The sequence below is a fragment of the Gigantopelta aegis genome, chromosome 13, assembly GCF_016097555.1.
Source record: "Gigantopelta aegis isolate Gae_Host chromosome 13, Gae_host_genome, whole genome shotgun sequence".
NCBI lineage: Eukaryota > Metazoa > Mollusca > Gastropoda > Neomphalida > Peltospiridae > Gigantopelta > Gigantopelta aegis.
In genome coordinates this window covers 4,502,783-4,522,664 of record NC_054711.1, presented here as the reverse complement: position 1 = coordinate 4,522,664, position 19,882 = coordinate 4,502,783, and the positions used below count along the sequence as shown (strand labels likewise).

The window sequence follows — 19,882 nt, the reverse complement described above, 5'->3', positions numbered from 1 at the left end:
TGATAGTTTTACGATTTCATGGCACTAAGATGGCTTTGAAAATATGGACTCAGGGCCTCATACCATGAAGGAATGAAATGTGTTATTTAACAACGCTCATATACCAGTCGTGGTGCACTGGCTGGAGCGAGAAATAGTCCATGAAGTTAACTTAGCCCTAAGGTCACCTCAAGTATACAGTCACTTTATGCACTTAAGATGATCTTAGTGCTAAGATCGCTTCGTAGAAGGGTGCCCCGATAGCCCAAAGATACATTCCCTACAGTTCGTTACTTACCCTTGTAATTTTCTAAAGCCTCCTCACTCCCATTGTTCACTTTAATACACCACTGAAAAAAGAAAAGGAATATTATGTTTACAACACAAACACGATTTGCTGGTTTGAAGGCAAACACTAAAATGTTTTCAACCCACTAATCCACTCTCTATGTTGGCTTGATTTGAGAACAGTTAAAAGTCTGTTTTGTTTAATGACACCACTAGAGCACATTCTGACATGTAATCATCAGAGGAAACCTGCTACATTTTTCCTAATGCAGCAAGGTTATGTTTTATATGCACTTTCCCACAGACAGGATAGCACATACCACGACCTTTGACCAGTTGTGGTGCATGATTTGAGAAGAGATACTTGTATATGTGTAAAACTCATACTGGAAATGTAAGTGCTCTAAAACAATTCTGGAGAAAGGCCTGAGATTGTGACGTTAAACTAACAATTCTGGAGAAAGGCCTGAGATTTGTGACGTTAAACTAACAATTCTGGAGAAAGGCCTGAGATTGTGACGTTAAACTAACAATTCTGGAGAAAGGCCTGAGATTGTGACGTTAAACTAACAATTCTGGAGAAAGGCCTGAGATTTGTGACGTTAAACTAACAATTCTGGAGAAAGGCCTGAGATTGTGACGTTAAACTAACAATTCTGGAGAAAGGCCTGAGATTGTGACGTTAAACTAACAATTCTGGAGAAAGGCCTGGGATTTGTGACGTTAAACTAACAATTCTGGAGAAAGGCCTGAGATTGTGACGTTAAACTAACAATTCTGGAGAAAGGCCTGGGATTGTGACGTTAAACTAACAATTCTGGAGAAAGGCCTGAGATTTGTGACGTTAAACTAACAATTCTGGAGAAAGGCCTGGGATTGTGACGTTAAACTAACAATTCTGGAGAAAGGCCTGGGATTTGTGACGTTAAACTAACAATTCTGGAGAAAGGCCTGGGATTGTGACGTTAAACTAACAATTCTGGAGAAAGGCCTGGGATTTGTTAAACTAACAATTCTGGAGAAAGGCCTGGGATTTGTGACGTTAAACTAACAATTCTTGAGAAAGGCCTGGGATTTGTGACGTTAAACTAACAATTCTTGAGAAAGGCCTGGGATTTGTGACGTTAAACTAACAATTCTTGAGAAAGGCCTGGGATTTGTGACGTTAAACTAACAATTCTTGAGAAAGGCCTGGGATTTGTGACGTTAAACTAACAATTCTTGAGAAAGGACTGGGATTTGTGACGTTAAACTAACAATTCTGGAGAAAGGACTGGGATTTGTGACGTTAAACTAACAATTCTGGAGAAAGGCCTGGGATTGCGACGTTAAACTAACAATTCTTGAGAAAGGCCTGGGATTTGTGACGTTAAACTAACAATTCTTGAGAAAGGCCTGGGATTTGTGACGTTAAACTAACAATTCTTGAGAAAGGCCTGGGATTTGTGACGTTAAACTAACAATTCTGGAGAAAGGCCTGGGATTTGTGACGTTAAACTAACAATTCTGGAGAAAGGCCTGGGATTTGTGACGTTAAACTAACAATTCTGGAGAAAGGCCTGGGATTTGTGACGTTAAACTAACAATTCTGGAGAAAGGCCTGGGATTGTCACGTTAAACTAACAATGGTACACAGCACAACGAATTGAATTGTTGGCTCATCGCGCAACATCAACCCACGAAAGAGTTAACACTCACCAAAGCACTGCCCGTGACCACCAGGTTTGGTCTCGTTCCTGGTTCGCTGAACAGCCAGTTTTTATACACGTAGTACATCGAAATGTTAACCATCGGGTGCCATAAGAAATCCTGTCAGAAACAAATGTGTTATGTTAAAACAAAGAAAGGCTTGTTGAATGGCATACAATTTCAAGGCTTTTAGATTATGGTAGCCCCACTCCCATGGCTAGTGACATTCAATGTTGGGCTAGTAAATAATTACTACTGCCATGCCCGACGGCTAGTCAAATGTTTTGGTCAAATATTGCAGTTTAGTCTATCTTGTAAATTTGTATATGAATATCCTGCCCCCACCCAACCCCAATGTTAGTATTTTAAGCTCTACCTCATTCTTTAGGTGACATATCCGATTATTACTATTATTTATTGTAAACTGATGGCGAGTGTGTTCTATATTGTGATCAGTTAATTACATTCTTTTTCCGGGATCAAATAGACAATAACATCCAGAAAGCTAATGACATCATTAGAAAATAACATCATTAGCAATTGGAACAGGCCAAGTGGACGGTTCAAGGATCTACAGTTAGATTATAGCCAGATATTTTTTTCAAGAAATACCAAATATACAGTTAGTTCTGTAGAAAAACAATTCAGTTTACAATGCACAAAACCATATGGAGTTTTTAGATTTGTGGGTGTTACTGTCTATTTGATGCCCGCAAATGTTTCATTGTTAACCTCAGGCTAACACCTTCGGTCAAAAATTACATCTGCAGGATCAAATAGACAATAACAACCGCAAATCTAAAAACTCCATATGGTTATCTCCTAAGTAAAATTGTTTTAACTTAAAGTAAAGTAGGGCAAGTGAATTTTTTTATCGTGGATAGTAAATTAAATTTTTTTACTGATGCCATGGCTAGTGGATTTTATAAAAATTCTAGAAGCCCTGTACACTGTTGAATTGGTGATTACTTTATATATATCTCTGAGTTGCATTGAAGTACACATTCTGGAACTGAGATAAAAACATATGATTTCAAAAAAAGAAAACCAACATCACCACCTTTCAATAATGTTTCGGTTAAATATGTAGATGCTGATGGGTTTCTTCCTGTAGTGTGTGTGTGTTCATGGATGGTTACTATGTAAAATATCTGTTACCTGCAAACTAAGGTCGACAACAGTCACTTTTCGCACCCTTGTCTTGGCTTCGTACACAATAAATACAGCATATCTTACCGTAAATTTACTTGAAATCCATATTTCGTAAAAGGTACAATTTTTTTAATCACAAGATTTTCTTCAAACACATTCAGGTGCATTAGTAATGTTAAAAGGAAAAAATTTCAATGGCAATTTTGGACTGGAAATTTTCCAGTGTTCTTAAAACGGAAATATCATGTATTTAGTTTATAGTTACTATAAGGAGATGCAAAGTGACGTCATTGGAATTCTGACATCATTCAAATTCAAAATTAGCTATATTAGTATTACAATGCTTCACCACATTAAAATAAAAACTGATCTACTAATCTTGACCCCTGTCAACTTCCATAACAAGCAGACAATGCTGTTTACAGGACGTTATGTTTTTACTTTTCATAATTCTAGACAAAATATTACGTTTAAGTTTTACAAGATGAAAGAAATAACAAGTACCTTTTGTCAAATATTTCATATCAAAACTGTGTTAAAACATTAACGTTGGATATGTTATATTTATTGTGTACAAAGTCAAAACAAGGGTGCGAAAAGTGACTGTCGTCAATCTTAGAAAATGATCAAGGTAAATGTATTTAGTGTTAAACCTAGAATTATTGTTGCACTAGAGCGGGAATCTTTGCCTACCGTGTGACAGGTAGCCATTCTGTGTTTTTGCTATAGAAATACATGTCTGTATCTATGACAGCAGAAAGTAATCATAACTGTCCAAATGTCTGCCTAGCTGTCGAACGGCAGAGTACTTGGGTTAGTATAATATTCTCTATATCTCACCACTCGAGCGCTGATCTGCTCGTCCTGAAAGTGGGTCAGTCTAGCTCTCAAACGGCAGAGTACTCGACCTAGTGTAATAATCTTTATATCTCACCACTCGAGCGCTGATCTGCTCGCCCTGAAAGTGGGTCAGTCTAGCTCTCGAACGGCAGAGTACTCGACCTAGTGTAATAATCTTTATATCTCACCACTCGAGCGCTGATCTGCTCGTCCTGAAAGTGGGTCAGTCTAGCTCTCGAACGGCAGAGTACTCAACCTAGTGTAATAATCTTTATATCTCACCACACGAGTGTTGATCTGCTCGTCCTGAAAGTGGGTCAGTCTAGCTCTCGAACGGCAGAGTACTCGACCTAGGGTAATAATTCGAGCGCTGATCTGCTCGTCCTGAAAGTGGGTCAGTCTAGCTCTCGAACGGCAGAGTACTCGACCTAGTGTAATAATCTTTATATCTCACCACTCGAGCGCTGATCTGCTCGTCCTGAAAGTGGGTCAGTCTAGCTCTCGAACGGCAGAGTACTCGACCTAGTGTAATAATCTTTATATCTCACCACACGAGTGTTGATCTGCTCGTCCTGAAAGTGGGTCAGTCTAGCTCTCGAACGGCAGAGTACTCGACCTAGTGTAATAATCTTTATATCTCACCACTTGAGCGTTGATCTGCTCATTCTGAAAGTGGGTCAGTCTAGCTCTCGAACGGCAGAGTACTCGACCTAGTGTAATAATCTTTATATCTCACCACACGAGTGTTGATCTGCTCGTCCTGAAAGTGGGTCAGTCTAGCTCTCGAACGGCAGAGTACTCGACCTAGTGTAATAATCTTTATATCTCACCACTCGAGCGCTGATCTGCTCGTCCTGAAAGTGGGTCAGTCTAGCTCTCGAATGGCAGAGTACTCGACCTAGTGTAATAATCTTTATATCTCACCACACGAGTGTTGATCTGCTCGTCCTGAAAGTGGGTCAGTCTAGCTCTCGAACGGCAGAGTACTCGACCTAGTGTAATAATCTTTATATCTCACCACTCGAGCGCTGATCTGCTCGTCCTGAAAGTGGGTCAGTCTAGCTCTCGAACGGCAGAGTACTCGACCTAGTTTAATAATCTTTATATCTCACCACTCGAGCGCTGACCTGTTCATCCAGAAAGTGGGTCAGTCTAGCTCTCGAACGGCAGAGTACTCGACCTAGTGTAATAATCTCTATATCTCACCACTCGAGCGCTGATCTGCTCATCCTGAAAGTGGGTCAGTCTAGCTCTCGAACGGCAGAGTACTCGACCTAGTGTAATAATCTCTATATCTCACCACTCGAGCGCTGATCTGTTCATCCTGAAAGTGGGTCAGTCTAGCTCTCGAACGGCAGAGTACTCGACCTAGTGTAATAATCTCTATATCTCACCACTTGAGTGCTGATCTGTTCATCCTGAAAGTGGGTCAGTCTAGCTCTCGAACGGCAGAGTACTCGACCTAGTATAATAATCTCTATATCTCACCACTTGAGCGCTGATCTGCTCGTCCTTAAAGTGGGTCAGTCTAGCTCTCGAACGGCAGAGTACTCGACCTAGTGTAATAATCTTTATATCTCACCACTCGAGCGCTGATCTGCTCGTCCTGAAAGTGGGTCAGTCTAGCTCTCGAACGGCAGAGTACTCGACCTAGTGTAATAATCTTTATATCTCACCACACGAGTGTTGATCTGCTCGTCCTGAAAGTGGGTCAGTCTAGCTCTCGAACGGCAGAGTACTCGACCTAGTGTAATAATCTTTATATCTCACCACTCGAGCGCTGATCTGCTCGTCCTGAAAGTGGGTCAGTCTAGCTCTCGAACGGCAGAGTACTCGACCTAGTGTAATAATCTTTATATCTCACCACTCGAGCGCTGATCTGCTCGTCCTGAAAGTGGGTCAGTCTAGCTCTCGAACGGCAGAGTACTCGACCTAGTGTAATAATCTTTATATCTCACCACACGAGTGTTGATCTGCTCGTCCTGAAAGTGGGTCAGTCTAGCTCTCGAACGGCAGAGTACTCGACCTAGTGTAATAATCTTTATATCTCACCACTCGAGCGTTGATCTGCTCGTCCTGAAAGTGGGTCAGTCTAGCTCTCGAACGGCAGAGTACTCGACCTAGTGTAATAATCTTTATATCTCACCACACGAGTGTTGATCTGCTCGTCCTGAAAGTGGGTCAGTCTAGCTCTCGAACGGCAGAGTACTCGACCTAGGGTAATAATTCGAGCGCTGATCTGCTCGTCCTGAAAGTGGGTCAGTCTAGCTCTCGAACAGCAGAGTACTCGACCTAGTGTAATAATCTTTATATCTCACCACTCGAGCGCTGATCTGCTCGTCCTGAAAGTGAGTTAGTCTAGCTCTCGAACGGCAGAGTACTCGACCTAGTTTAATAATCTTTATATCTCACCACTCGAGCGCTGACCTGTTCATCCAGAAAGTGGGTCAGTCTAGCTCTCGAACGGCAGAGTACTCGACCTAGTGTAATAATCTCTATATCTCACCACTTGAGTGCTGATCTGTTCATCCTGAAAGTGGGTCAGTCTAGCTCTCAAACGGCAGAGTACTCGACCTAGTGTAATAATCTCTATATCTCACCACTCGAGCGCTGATCTGCTCATCCTGAAAGTGGGTCAGTCTAGCTCTCGAACGGCAGAGTACTCGACCTAGTGTAATAATCTCTATATCTCACCACTTGAGTGCTGATCTGTTCATCCTGAAAGTGGGTCAGTCTAGCTCTCGAACGGCAGAGTACTCGACCTAGTATAATAATCTCTATATCTCACCACTTGAGCGCTGATCTGCTCATCCTTAAAGTGGGTCAGTCTAGCTCTCGAACGGCAGAGTACTCGATCTAGTGTAATAATCTCTATATCTCACCACTCGAGCACTGATCTGCTCGTCCTGAAAGTGGGCCAGTCTAGCTCTCGAACGGCAGAGTACTCGACCTAGTGTAATAATCTCTATATCTCACCACTTGAGTGCTGATCTGCTCGTCCTGAAAGTGGGTCAGTCTAGCTCTCGAACGGCAGAGTACTCTGGCTAGTGTAATAATCTTTATATCTCACCACTTGAGTGCTGATCTGCTCATTCTGAAAGTGGGTCAGTCTAGCTCTCGAATGGCAGAGTACTCGACCTAGTGTAATAATCTCTGTATCTCACCACTTGAGTGCTGATCTGCTCATCCTTAAAGTGGGTCAGTCTAGCTCTCGAACGGCAGAGTACTCTGGCTAGTGTAATAATCTCTATATCTCACCACTCGAGCGCTGATCTGCTCGTCCTGAAAGTGGGCCAGTCTAGCTCTCGAACGGCAGAGTACTCGACCTAGTGTAATAATCTCTATATCTCACCACTTGAGTGCTGATCTGCTCGTCCTGAAAGTGGGTCAGTCTAGCTCTCGAACGGCAGAGTACTCTGGCTAGTGTAATAATCTTTATATCTCACCACTTGAGTGCTGATCTGCTCATTCTGAAAGTGGGTCAGTCTAGCTCTCGAATGGCAGAGTACTCGACCTAGTGTAATAATCTCTGTATCTCACCACTTGAGTGCTGATCTGCTCATCCTTAAAGTGGGTCAGTCTAGCTCTCGAACGGCAGAGTACTCTGGCTAGTGTAATAATCTCTATATCTCACCACTCGAGCGCTGATCTGCTCGTCCTGAAAGTGGGCCAGTCTAGCTCTCGAACGGCAGAGTACTCGACCTAGTGTAATAATCTCTATATCTCACCACTTGAGTGCTGATCTGCTCGTCCTGAAAGTGGGTCAGTCTAGCTCTCGAACGGCAGAGTACTCTGGCTAGTGTAATAATCTTTATATCTCACCACTTGAGTGCTGATCTGCTCATTCTGAAAGTGGGTCAGTCTAGCTCTCGAATGGCAGAGTACTCGACCTAGTGTAATAATCTCTGTATCTCACCACTTGAGTGCTGATCTGCTCATCCTTAAAGTGGGTCAGTCTAGCTCTCGAACGGCAGAGTACTCTGGCTAGTGTAATAATCTCTATATCTCACCACTTGAGTGCTGATCTGCTCATCCTTAAAGTGGGTTAGTCTAGCTCTCGAACGGCAGAGTACTCTGGCTAGTGTAATAATCTTTATATCTCACCACTCGAGCGCTGATCTGCTCATCCTGAAAGTGGATGTCGCTGTGAGCCTTGTGCGATTTGATCTCCTTGTTGCTGATCAGGTTGATAAACTCGAAGTACAGCTGACGGATGCGCGAGTCACCGAGGAACGTGATGTGGTTCCGACCGCCCCAGTACGAGATGTAGTGCATACACATCCTGGCATCGCTGAAACGGAAATCTTTTTGTTTTTAAATTAGTAAATATTAAAAAAATAAATAATTATTTAATTGCATAGCCCTGGTGCACTTCTTTAAAAAAAAAAGATAATTTTCAACCAGTGAAAATGGGATACTAAGCAGTGCTTACCCTAGCGGCCATTCGGACCCCCGCAAAAGCTATCTGTCATCAATATATTCCAAGTCTAAGTTTGATTAACCTACAAAGTTGTAACACATTTGAAAAGAAAGAAAAAAAGAAATGTTTTATTTAACGACGCACTCAACACATTTTATTTATGGTTATATGGTGTCAGACCACACAGATTTTGAGAGGAAACCCACTGTCGCCACTACATGGGCTATTCTTCCGATTAGCAGCAAGGGATCTTTTATTTGCGCTTCCCACAGAATGTAACAAAACTCTGTGTAAATGAAATGGGGAAATACCCTTGAAAACAGACCAGAATTTCACCTGGAAAACCGTTAAATCTCAGACAGACATGTATACATGTGCGTTTTAAAAAATATGAAAAATGCATTTGATGGTATTAAAAACACCCGAAGGATCATAAAAACTTCAGATGTATGAAAATGGATATTCTAAATAATCAAAACTAAGTAATAACAATGTCTTATTTTAATTATCAAAAATGGCTCTAAATTCTAATTGTAAAAAATATGCCATATAGTGTCAGGGCTCGAAACGGCCTGTGGCCAGGTCGCCAAATGCGACCAAAGTCCTGTTTGGGCGACTTAAATATTAAAAAATAATGGCATTAGTCGCCCAAATAATATTATTTGGGCGATTTTTTCTTTGTAATATATGAGCCATTATTAATAATTGTATGACATTTTGGTTCGCAAAACTGAACGTACGAGCTATATCGGCTTACCGTAATTTGCCAGCATTCATTTATATTATAAACATTGATGTTGTAGACCGAATGCAGTTAGGTGTAGTTTTTATTAAAAAAACAAAGACATTCTGATCCAGTTCGTAACCATTCGGAACATATCGGGCCAAACATTCCAGAATGCTGTCTTAGTTTTTGGTCACCTGCTTCATGGTGTTCCGAGTTCTGTTGGGTTTTTTAAATATTGTTTTAATTGGGGGTTTTAATTTGCCAGTTAATTTGGTGCCTATTGAATTGACTAAAGAAATGAATTGTTACCATTATACAAGTAAAATAACGACTATGATGTCCTCTGCTGAATGGAATTTTCTTAAACACACAGCAAGAAGCAAATGAAAAAAAGCAAGCTTGCCAAGGAAGTTCTGTCTTGCGCAAATGAAGATAGGTTATGTTAGAATAAGGAGAACTTTATTCCCACTTCGTTTGTATCTATTTCTTACAAATACTTATATAAATATTAAACACTGAACATGTGAACAACACTTCGCTAACACGTGAACAATTAAGGTTGTATATTATTTGTTTGTATTGTATTGTATTGGCGAGATTGCAGCTTAAAAAAAAAATCCAAAAGTTCCATGCAAGAAAATCAAAACAATCAGGGTGGATGACAGCTTACTAGATTCATCTCCTATATTTAACACATGGTCAATTATAACAAAACGTAATTTCATCAACTTAATTTTTACCTGTATCATTCTTTATTTTTAAAGCATAGGTGGGGACACTTACAATGTATGATGCCAGGGGCTGGCATGCATAAATCTCAGCTGAAGATTCACAAACAAGTGTGGTCATCGGCCATGCCAGCTGTTAGCAGAACGCGCCGGAACTGGAACGCGGTTAGGGGATGTAACTCTGCCTAATTTTTCTCGCTAATTTCTAATAAACTCTATTTGCAAGTGAAAATAAAAAGGTTGAGTGGAATTTGTAATGTAAAAAAAATATATATAAAAAGAGGAAAGAATGTAGATAAAGTTTGGGCCAGTTCCCCTTATCCTAAAGGAACTGTACTTTATCTGCTCTAAAAAAAAAGTCATATTTACCTTTAAGCATTCGGTACCCCCGTCTTCAATGTTTGGTGAAAAGATTTACAGGTGAGCACTCAATCGAACGCATCCTAGGAATTTACCCAACCGAATAAAACCGAACCGAGCCAAGCGATAAAAACTAAATGGCGGTCAACAATGTTCGGAAACGTGTGTTTACATTTTGTCGTAGAGTAACATGCTTTGCCGTGCCTTAATGGTTCAAATGATCAATTAAGCAGAAAAACAATGTATGTATATTAATAAATAAATAAATGTATTATCTGACCACAAAAGTTGGCATTTTATTTGACAACTCTGAAAATTGTAAATTCCGTTTAAGATTTGCAATTCCGTCCGCGATTCCTTGATCGCGGAAAATCGGTACCCCTAATAGAGGCTATATGTAAGCATTTGATAAATTAAGAATTGTAATAAGCGTTGGGTGCCGAATTAGCATAGGGGGTTACATTTTTTTTTAGATGTAATTAAACGTAGGGTGTTGAATAAGCGTAGACACCAAATTGTTTTCACAAATTTAATAAACGTAGGTGTACGTTTATTTGGCACTCGAGAGTAGGGTCGGTTTGGGATCGATCTCCGTCAGTGGGCCAATTGGGCTATTTCTTGTTCCAGCCAGTGCACCACGACTGGTATGGGTGATTTTCACAAAAAGGGGGAAATAACGTTAAAGACATTGCAGTTGCAATATTTTCAAGAAAACAGCTTATGGTGTAAATAAAGTTGTAGATATATAATAAACATGATAATTAGAAGCTCTGGATATGATATTTAGCCATGCAGATGAAAACACAAAAATGATGCTTGAACTTTTAAGCCCAAAAATTCCACTCAGTGATTGTGCATATAGAACTATGTTGTTTTATGGTGTCCCAAAACTCCATGAAACAATAATTGTTTGCCTTTAAACTTCAACAAGTTGGTAAATCACTCAAACAAGTATAAATTTCTTAAGTTTCAATAGGAGGTATTGATATAAAAAAAAAATTAAATATACATTTTAGTTGCACCCTTTATTTTTCATTTCATTTTCTTTACCGTTATACTGTTTAACATATGTCCATAAATGTTGTTATTATGCTAACTGTCCACCAGATGGTGATGTCACATCAAGGTCAAGGTTATTTCAACAAGTTAACCTCATGCATACAAGCAGGGTGTCTTTTCAGGCAAGTATTTTTTGTATTTTTTTCTTTGTTTTTTCAATGTCACACTTATTATCTGTCTTTACCATTAGTTTAATAAAGTACCACAGAAGCATGAAAAACTCACAGTTTATATTTTTTCATTGAGTAAATCAGTGTTTTAAATTAAATTTGCATGATTACAGTTCTAAAGTTCATTGTAGACCGCACAAATGCCATTTAGTGTGTCTTTACCCTTATAATGTCTGTCTTTACTGTTATTTCTGATGAATAATGGTAAAGACATCTTTGATAACGGTGTTGACATTTTGTGCGTTATATCTGAACAATCGTGTGGTATGTGCTGTCCTGTGTCAGAAAGTGCATATAAAAGATATCTTGCTGCTAATTGAAAACAATGAGTAGCCTATGTGGCAACAATAGGTTTCTTCTGTAGACCATGTGTCACAAATAATGCATGAATGACACCTAAAAGCCACTGGAAAAACAATGTGCTGGAGGTATCACTAAACATTCCTTTGCTTTGGTAACATTCTGATATTTGATAGGTACGTGTACATGTAGTCTGTACTAAAGTAGCTAGATAAAAAAATTATCTGTAAATATGTGCAAATGATTAGTGTCTCTCCCTTTGCTCCATCCCCTTTCTCTCTTTCTCTCTCTCTCTCTCTCTCTCTCTCTACACACACACATATATATACACACACACACACACACACACACACACACATATATATATAATATATATATATATATATATATATATATATATATAACAAAATTACATTTTGAAAAAATATAATAATAAAACTACTACCAACAGTTCAGTTATTTAATAATTACATGTTTCGGCATATTGCCTTTTTCAAATTAACAATAAGATCTTATTACATGTTTCGGCATATTGCCTTTTTCAAATTAACAATAAGATGACGTAACGTCATCCTGACGTCATTCTCATCCTGACGTCATTGAGACAAACAGATTATTTTTTATACACTCATTTCCATTATTGTAATATTGTTTTATCAATTTGTACAGGATCTGCGTAGATACAACAGTAGTCTAAAAACAGCAGGTTAATGCATTGAAAAGTAGCCGTCAAAACAGACATTAGACCACTAACTGAACGTATTGAAATTTTAAAGAACAATGTCACATTTTAAATAGAAAAAGGTAATAATAAGTGTATAAATGCATTTTATAGCAATTTGTTAAATTACTATAAAGACAAGATTATTTAATTAATTATGGAACATGGAAACACAAAGTAATGTCACTGTACTACATTGGATATTTATAACGTTACTGAATGCCTAAGATGTGTTTACATGAAATATAACGTTATCATTAAGGCCATGTGGCGTTTTGGTTCTCAGTTCGTGTATCCAAAAAGTTTCTCTAACTAGTCGATGATGTTCATCACTGCTAAATACTTGTTCAATAGGCATAAAAGAAAAGTTAGATATGGAATGATAATTCGTATTAAAGTGGGTATTAACCAACGTAGATTTGCTAGGATATAAATTGATGTCGCTACGATGTCCATTCATACGTAAAGACATCTTACCCCCTGTTTGTCCTACATATTGCATACTACATTTTGTGCAAGTGATAAGATAAATTACGTTTGAAGAACAGCATGTCATAGTATGTTTTATGGGATAAACGCGTCCAGTTTGACTGCTTTCAAAGTGCGTTTTTTCGTCAAGGAATTTGTAATTTTTACATTTACTTTTACCACATTTTAATGCAGAGTGCTTTTTATTATCATCATTAGATTGTAGTTTAGAATGAACAAGCATGTCTTTAAGATTATGTGGTCTTTTAAAAGCAACAATTGGTTTACTTTGTGCTAGTATGTTGAGTTTACTTGACTGTTCGAGAATTCCCCAATATCTGTGTAATATATGGCCAATATTTGGTAGGCATGGGTTGTATGTTACGACAAAAGGTATCATTGTTTTTTGTTCAGACGTAGATGCAGGAGATTCGATGTGTTTTTCTTTGGGTCCAATTGATGTTTTTTCTATAGCATTATTTACAATGGCAGGAGGGTAAAGTCTATTCAAGAAGTGTTTTTTCAAACTATTTAGTTCAGTTTCTAACGTGTCACTGTTTGAAATGATTCTGGTGTACCTTTTAGCTTGACTGAAAGGAATTCCTTTTTTACATGCCTTGGGGTGAGCTGATTTGAAATGTAAATATTGGTGTGTGTTTGTTACTTTTGTGTGAACAGTTGATGAAAAAGACCCACTATCTGTTTTAATGACATCAACATCTAAAAATGTAACTTTATTCCTTGAATATGTGTATGTAAATTGAATGGTAGGGTGCTGTTGATTGGCAGATTCAATGAATTTATTAAGATCTTGTTCAGAATGGTCCCAAATAAAAAATATGTCATCTATATATCTAAGCCAAAGTAGCGGCGATCTAACACATTTGCTCAGCAGAACTTTTTCAAAACAACCCATAAATAAATTAGCATAACTTGGGGCCATTCTTGTACCCATTGCAGTGCCTTGCATTTGGATAAAGTTTTCACCATTAAATTGAAAATTATTTGATTCTAATATTGTTGCAACTAGTTTACTAATTGTTTTAATGGGTATGTTGGAGTTGTAATTATCACCAGTTAGAGTTCTTTCTATTGCTTCAATCCCTTCGTTGTGAGGAATGTTTGTATATAAAGATGAAACGTCCATAGTTACGAGGAATGATTCTTTGGATACATTTGGTATATTACGCAATTTTGTAAGAAAGTCCGATGTGTCACGTACATATGAGTCACGTACATATATATTATAGTAAAATCATTCTTTATTTAACAGCAAATTAATTGAATATATTTCTTTTTCAGAATATTCATGTCACCAAAAAAATCAAAATCAAATGCAGACGCTATGCGTCAATCTCGATTAAAGCTAATGGAAGATCCTGAGGCCCATGAAGCCTATAAAGCAAAAGAAAGGGCTAGGTACAAAAAAAGAAAGAGTGAGGGCAAAATAAAGACAATAAGAGATTTAACTGAAAGAAGTCAAAGAGTGCTTCGCAAGAAATGGAGAAAGGAAAAAAGACGCAAAAGACAAACTGATACTGACAAAGTCACTGTACCTATTCCAGATACACCACCAACAAGCCCTGTACCAGTTCCAGAACCAAACATTGTTTTAAATGTTCCGTCACATCAGAAAAATGCTGGTAGAAAAAAGATCAGAAGAGAAAATAGGAAAGCTTACAGAACAATTGAGAAGCAGAAGAAAGAAATTAAAGACCTTAAGAAAGAAATCCGCACAATTAAAAGACAAATGGAAAAGCTTAACACACATGAGACAAATGATGTGAATGAAATCGGCCAAAATGCCTCTCCAGCAACGAGGACGAACAGTGTCCTTAACAGTGGTGATAAAAAGAAAGTGAAGCGGGCTCTTCTATTTGGGTTTGCAATATGTGCTGAAGTGAAAACAGAAACTGGCAGAACAAGCAAAGAACAACAGAGAAAAGCAAATTGTCCATAAACTAGCCACTGGGCAAATTTTGAAAAAATATCAACTGATTGAAAGAGCCAGAACAGAAATAGCAATGTCCAAAAAAAGACTTGAAAAAGTTACCCAGAATTCATTAGGCACACTTTCAGTTTTTGAAAGCAACAGAAAAAAGAAGGTAGGATTGGCAGAAACAGCTGAGATAGTAAGAGATTTTTTCTTACAAGATGTGAATAGTGCGCCATCAAGTGTTAAAAAAGAAACTATTACACGAAGCAAAGTTAAAAAGCAAAAAAGATATTTAACTGACACTTTGCTGAATTTATACGAGAAGTTTAAAGGAGAACATGTATTAGAAAAACTGTCCTATACATCTTTCACACGTCTGAAGCCTTTTTACTGTGTATCCCTTTCTGTGAATGACAGGGAAACTGTAAAATGTAAATTACATAGCAACTGTGAGCTGAAAGCAGCAAAACTTCATTCACTGGGTTCCTTGAAATATGGTAATCTAACAAATATCATATCTGATGTTGTATGTTCTTCTTCACAATATAACTGCATGTATGGCACATGTCAACAATGCCAAAATAAGTTGAGTGAAATGCTTACAAGTTCTGCATTCAGTAATGATCCTGTTACATACCATGAGTGGCGACCTAAACAAGAGGAAAGGATTACTGTGAAGGGAAAAATTACAGTGAGAATAATGACGAAAATGCCAGTAACTGATACAGTTTCCAATTTATGTAAAGCATTCATAAAGGATATGAAGCAGCTGATGCCTCACCAATACAGGATTGAGCACCAGTACCAAGCTATAAAGATCATTAAGCAAAAAATTACTTCAAATGAATGTGTTCTACAGGTGGACTACAGTGAAAATTATAACTGTAAAGGGGCTGAAGAAATCCAAGCAATGCATTTTGGTGCCAGTCGAAGACAAGTGTCACTTCACACTTGTCATGCAACCTTGAAAGATTTGTCTGGAAAATTATACACAAAGTGTTTTTGTACCATGAGTGATGACACACGACACACCCCTTCTGCTGTATGGGCTCACCTAGATCCTGTTCTGAGAGAATTGCAAACCATTGGTGTCAAAAAGGTTCACTTTGTGTCAGATGGTCCTACCACTCAGTATCGAAACAAGACTAACTTTGTTCTTATGTCTTCACTTCCATTTGAACAGTACGACTTTCAACAAGTATACTGGAATTTCCTTGAGGCCTCTCATGGCAAAGGACCAGCTGATGGTGTTGGGGCAGCAGTGAAATGTACAGCTGACCGCATGGTAGCCAATGGTCAGGATATTTTTGATGTTTCAAAGCTGTATAGTTGTCTGAAAAATGCTATTAATGTTCAGCTATATGTGATTTCTTCAAGTGATATTGATAAAGTAGAAAGGATTGCAGAAAAAAGCAATAGTGATGTCATAAAAGGCACTATGAAGATACATCAGTTGATATGCACATCCCGTGGAAAGTTATCCTATCGAAACCTGTCCTGCTATTGCAATCATGACCGAACAGAAAAGGGCCTCTGTAGCTGTCACTGCCCGATTGACATTATTTTCAAAATGAAAAAAAACAACAAACAGAGCAGTTGAGGCACTAGAAAAACAGCTAACTGTTTCACAAATAAAAAAGTTTGAAAAGCGCTTTGCAGAAGGCTATAATGTTCTTGAAGATGACCTATCATCACTAAATGCAGACGACAGGACAGAGTATATATATTGGAAGGCATGGCAGGGTGCCAGGCTTTCTGCTGATCAGTCAAATGAAAATGAAATAAACACATACAAAAAAGAGATTGAACCTGAAAGTGAAGATCCTAGCTGGTTACCCAGTCTACCACAGAAGCGCATGGTTGAATCAGATACGGTGGATCTAAAGCAGAACCAAAAACCCGATGTGGAAGATTTGCAGATATCAAATTATTATGCTGTGTTTTACAAACTCAGAAAACAAAAAACCTTCTACATAGGACATCCCATAGAACCTCCCTCTGAAAATATGGTGAAGATTAAATTTCTAGAAAAAAAGTGTGACTCTCTGTTTGACTGGCCAAGAACACCTGACATAGACGAAGTTGAGACATCGAGAATTCTGTCAGAAATAAATTTTCAAGGTCCACCACCATTCAAGCTGCCAGAGAACTTAATGAATCGGATTTTACAGTTGGCCAATAACTTTTAACTTTTAAATGTATGAATGACAGTTTAATACAAGTTCTTACTGGAATTATTGATGTTTAACGTGTAATTGAAGAGTTGTTAATTTTACAATTTACTAAGAATTTTAACTTTTAATTATAGAAATGACAGTTTAATTCAAGTTCTTATTGGAATTATTGATGTTTAACTTCTTAATGAAAAAGGTATTTTACAAAAACTTGCTAAGTCCACACTTTTGATAAATTAAGATAACTATATAAATTGCATGTTTTATGTGCTGTTTCTCAATGGTAGCTCTTATAATATCAATATTAATAGTATTTGTAAAACACTTTAAGAAATATAGTTTTCCGAGGGTTTTTTCACCTGTTCTGGGATTGGTAAAACATTCTTTTTCTTCAATTGACCTCACTTGGACTTAGCTAGTTTTGATAAAAAAAAAAAAAAAAAAACCACTTCAATTGTGTTCTTTGTTATTGATTAAAGATTTAATAATGTTGAATGAAATGTTAGCCTTTATTTTGAATACAAAATGATATTTTGTTAGTGTGCCTTGTTCTTCTTTTTTTTAGCATGCATACATTTGCATGCACTTCTATTTCCCATTTCAACCATGGTCCAGATCTGATTCATCAAAGGATGTTGTTTGTGCTGTCCAGTCTGTGAGAAAGAGCATATAAAAGATCCATTGTTTACAAAAAAAAGAGTATCCTATGTGGCAGTGGTTTGTTCTTTCTATAGAGGATGTGTGATAGATATTGTATTTATGTCACATTATAACCACTGAATAAACAATATAGGCTAGGGTGTTGTTAAACAAACATTTTTAGTAATCAGGTATGCCATAGTAACAAATATATATATATATTAGTGTTAGTCCATTAACGATAAAGACATACTAATAAAGATAAAGACTATTCTTTACCGTTATGACTTTACCGTTAAGGGATTAATGATAAAGACATAACTGTAAAGAATAGTTCTCTTTACCGTTAAGGTATTAACGGTAAAGACATAACAACGAAAATACATTTGTGCATATTTTTCTTGATTTTATTTATCTAGCTTTGCTACTTGAAATTATACATCATGAAACATATATGCTTTATATTTCACTCTCAAAAGCAAGAAATACAATACTTTATTTTTTGAAAAATTCTTTACCGTTATTTCCCCCTTTTTGTGAAAATCACCCGTATATCAATGATTCTTCTTTGTAATTTTATATCCAGCAAACATTGATTAAATAGTCAACAAAAGTCAGCAGCAAGGGATCTTTTATATGCACTTTCCCACAGACAGGAAAGCACATACCACAGCCTTTGACCAGTTGTAATGCACTGGTTCAGGTTGGAACGAGAAAAAGGTCAATCAGTTGAATGGATCCACCGAGGTGGTTTGATCCTGCGAGCACTCAACCAACTGAGATAAATCCCACCCACACATGTAGGTTTATAATGCACTTTACAAATATACAGCAAATATACAGCCCATAGAATGAAATGTTCACACTCACCTCTTAGTGTATTTATGCATCATACACCCATATGGTTGCCACGTGTTGTAACCAGGGAAACGCCCATCACTAAGTAGCCACTCACACGAATCGTTACCTGGTAAAGCAAATAAGACTTGTACCTGTAGATATATATACATGTATACTCAAGTGTTTTTGCCAGAAATAATTTTTGGGGTATGGCACTATGGAATGCAAACACAGTCAACAGAGTGTGGGGGGGGGGGTCTCCCCCAGAAAGAAAATGGATTAAGTTTAGGGTTAGGGTTAAGAAAATCATACAGTAATAATAAGAGTAATTAATTTTGTCAAAAGGTTAACTTTAAAAAAAAATCTGCCAAAAAAACTGGATATGGCACCATAGCTGTTTTACCCTCTGGCAGAAACCCTGCATACATATACATGTGTGTGTGTGTATATATACATATATATATATATATATATATATATATAGTTTAGCGATTTGGTACTAATGCAGGGCTAGCCCTGAACCTCATCAAATTCAACAATTATGAATTTTAAGAACAATTGGTGAATTTTATTATAATTTGGTAACCAAAAACATTGGAGTAATAATTGATATTTTATTGGAAAATAGCTATAGCTTTTGCATTTTTTGATTTGGCGACATTTTCTGCTGACCCAGAGCTAGCCCTGTTACTTACATACTGACAAATAATGAAATGATCCAGTGTCTGATTTCACTTTTAAATGTCTAAAGTTTTTCTTTCATTTAATTGGTGATTTTGAAAGAAGATTACCGATGGTATACGATAAGAAATAAAATTATTAATAAAGATGTTTTCATTGTCTAAATAAAGTATATCTTTTATTATGTGTATGAAATAAAGAAAAGTACACTGGTATGGCATTTTACAGAACCAGTCCCAGGCTGTTAAAATACTACTTGTAGTTAACGGTAAGCTTTAGAAGCCTGTAATGACCGAATGGTTATCACCTGTGTTGCATTTTCGTACAAACCGCTAAAGTAAGATTTTCTTAGAAATTGTGGTTGACCAAAATTACCGTATGTAGCATGTTTTTATTCACAGGTTTTGCTAGAATTTTTTGTTTTTCTTACTTAAATTTATATTATAATCTTGGGGTACAAAAGTCTCTCCCCCCCCCCCCCCATGGTAGATCAGGGGTTCAAATTATCTTTTGTTGCCAGACGCAAGTGGAACTTTCAAGTTTAACAAGTCAATTACTTAAACTACCTGGTGCCAAGTGATTTGATTTGTACTACTATCCCGAAAAAAAAATACAGATGAATGTAAGAAACGTCATTAGAGTGACGGCCCTTGGCTTACTCATTTCAAGTTGTGACACAGTCACCGTGACTTTATCATTCACATAATTAGC

At 37.5% G+C, this 19,882-nt stretch overlaps 1 protein-coding gene across 1 annotated transcript in view; it reads right to left on the bottom strand.

Annotated features, from left to right (window-relative positions):
• The window catches only part of LOC121387627 (N-acetylneuraminate 9-O-acetyltransferase-like), a 59,419-nt gene that overhangs the window by 35,215 nt on the left and 4,322 nt on the right, over positions 1–19,882 (bottom strand). The window contains exons 2-5 of the mRNA XM_041518795.1: positions 18,521–18,617; positions 8,053–8,239; positions 1,966–2,076; positions 278–329 (exon numbers count right to left, since the gene is read on the bottom strand). Of these exons, the coding sequence (XP_041374729.1) occupies positions 278–329; positions 1,966–2,076; positions 8,053–8,239; positions 18,521–18,617 (447 nt within the window). The remainder of the gene's footprint in view (positions 1–277; positions 330–1,965; positions 2,077–8,052; positions 8,240–18,520; positions 18,618–19,882) is intronic.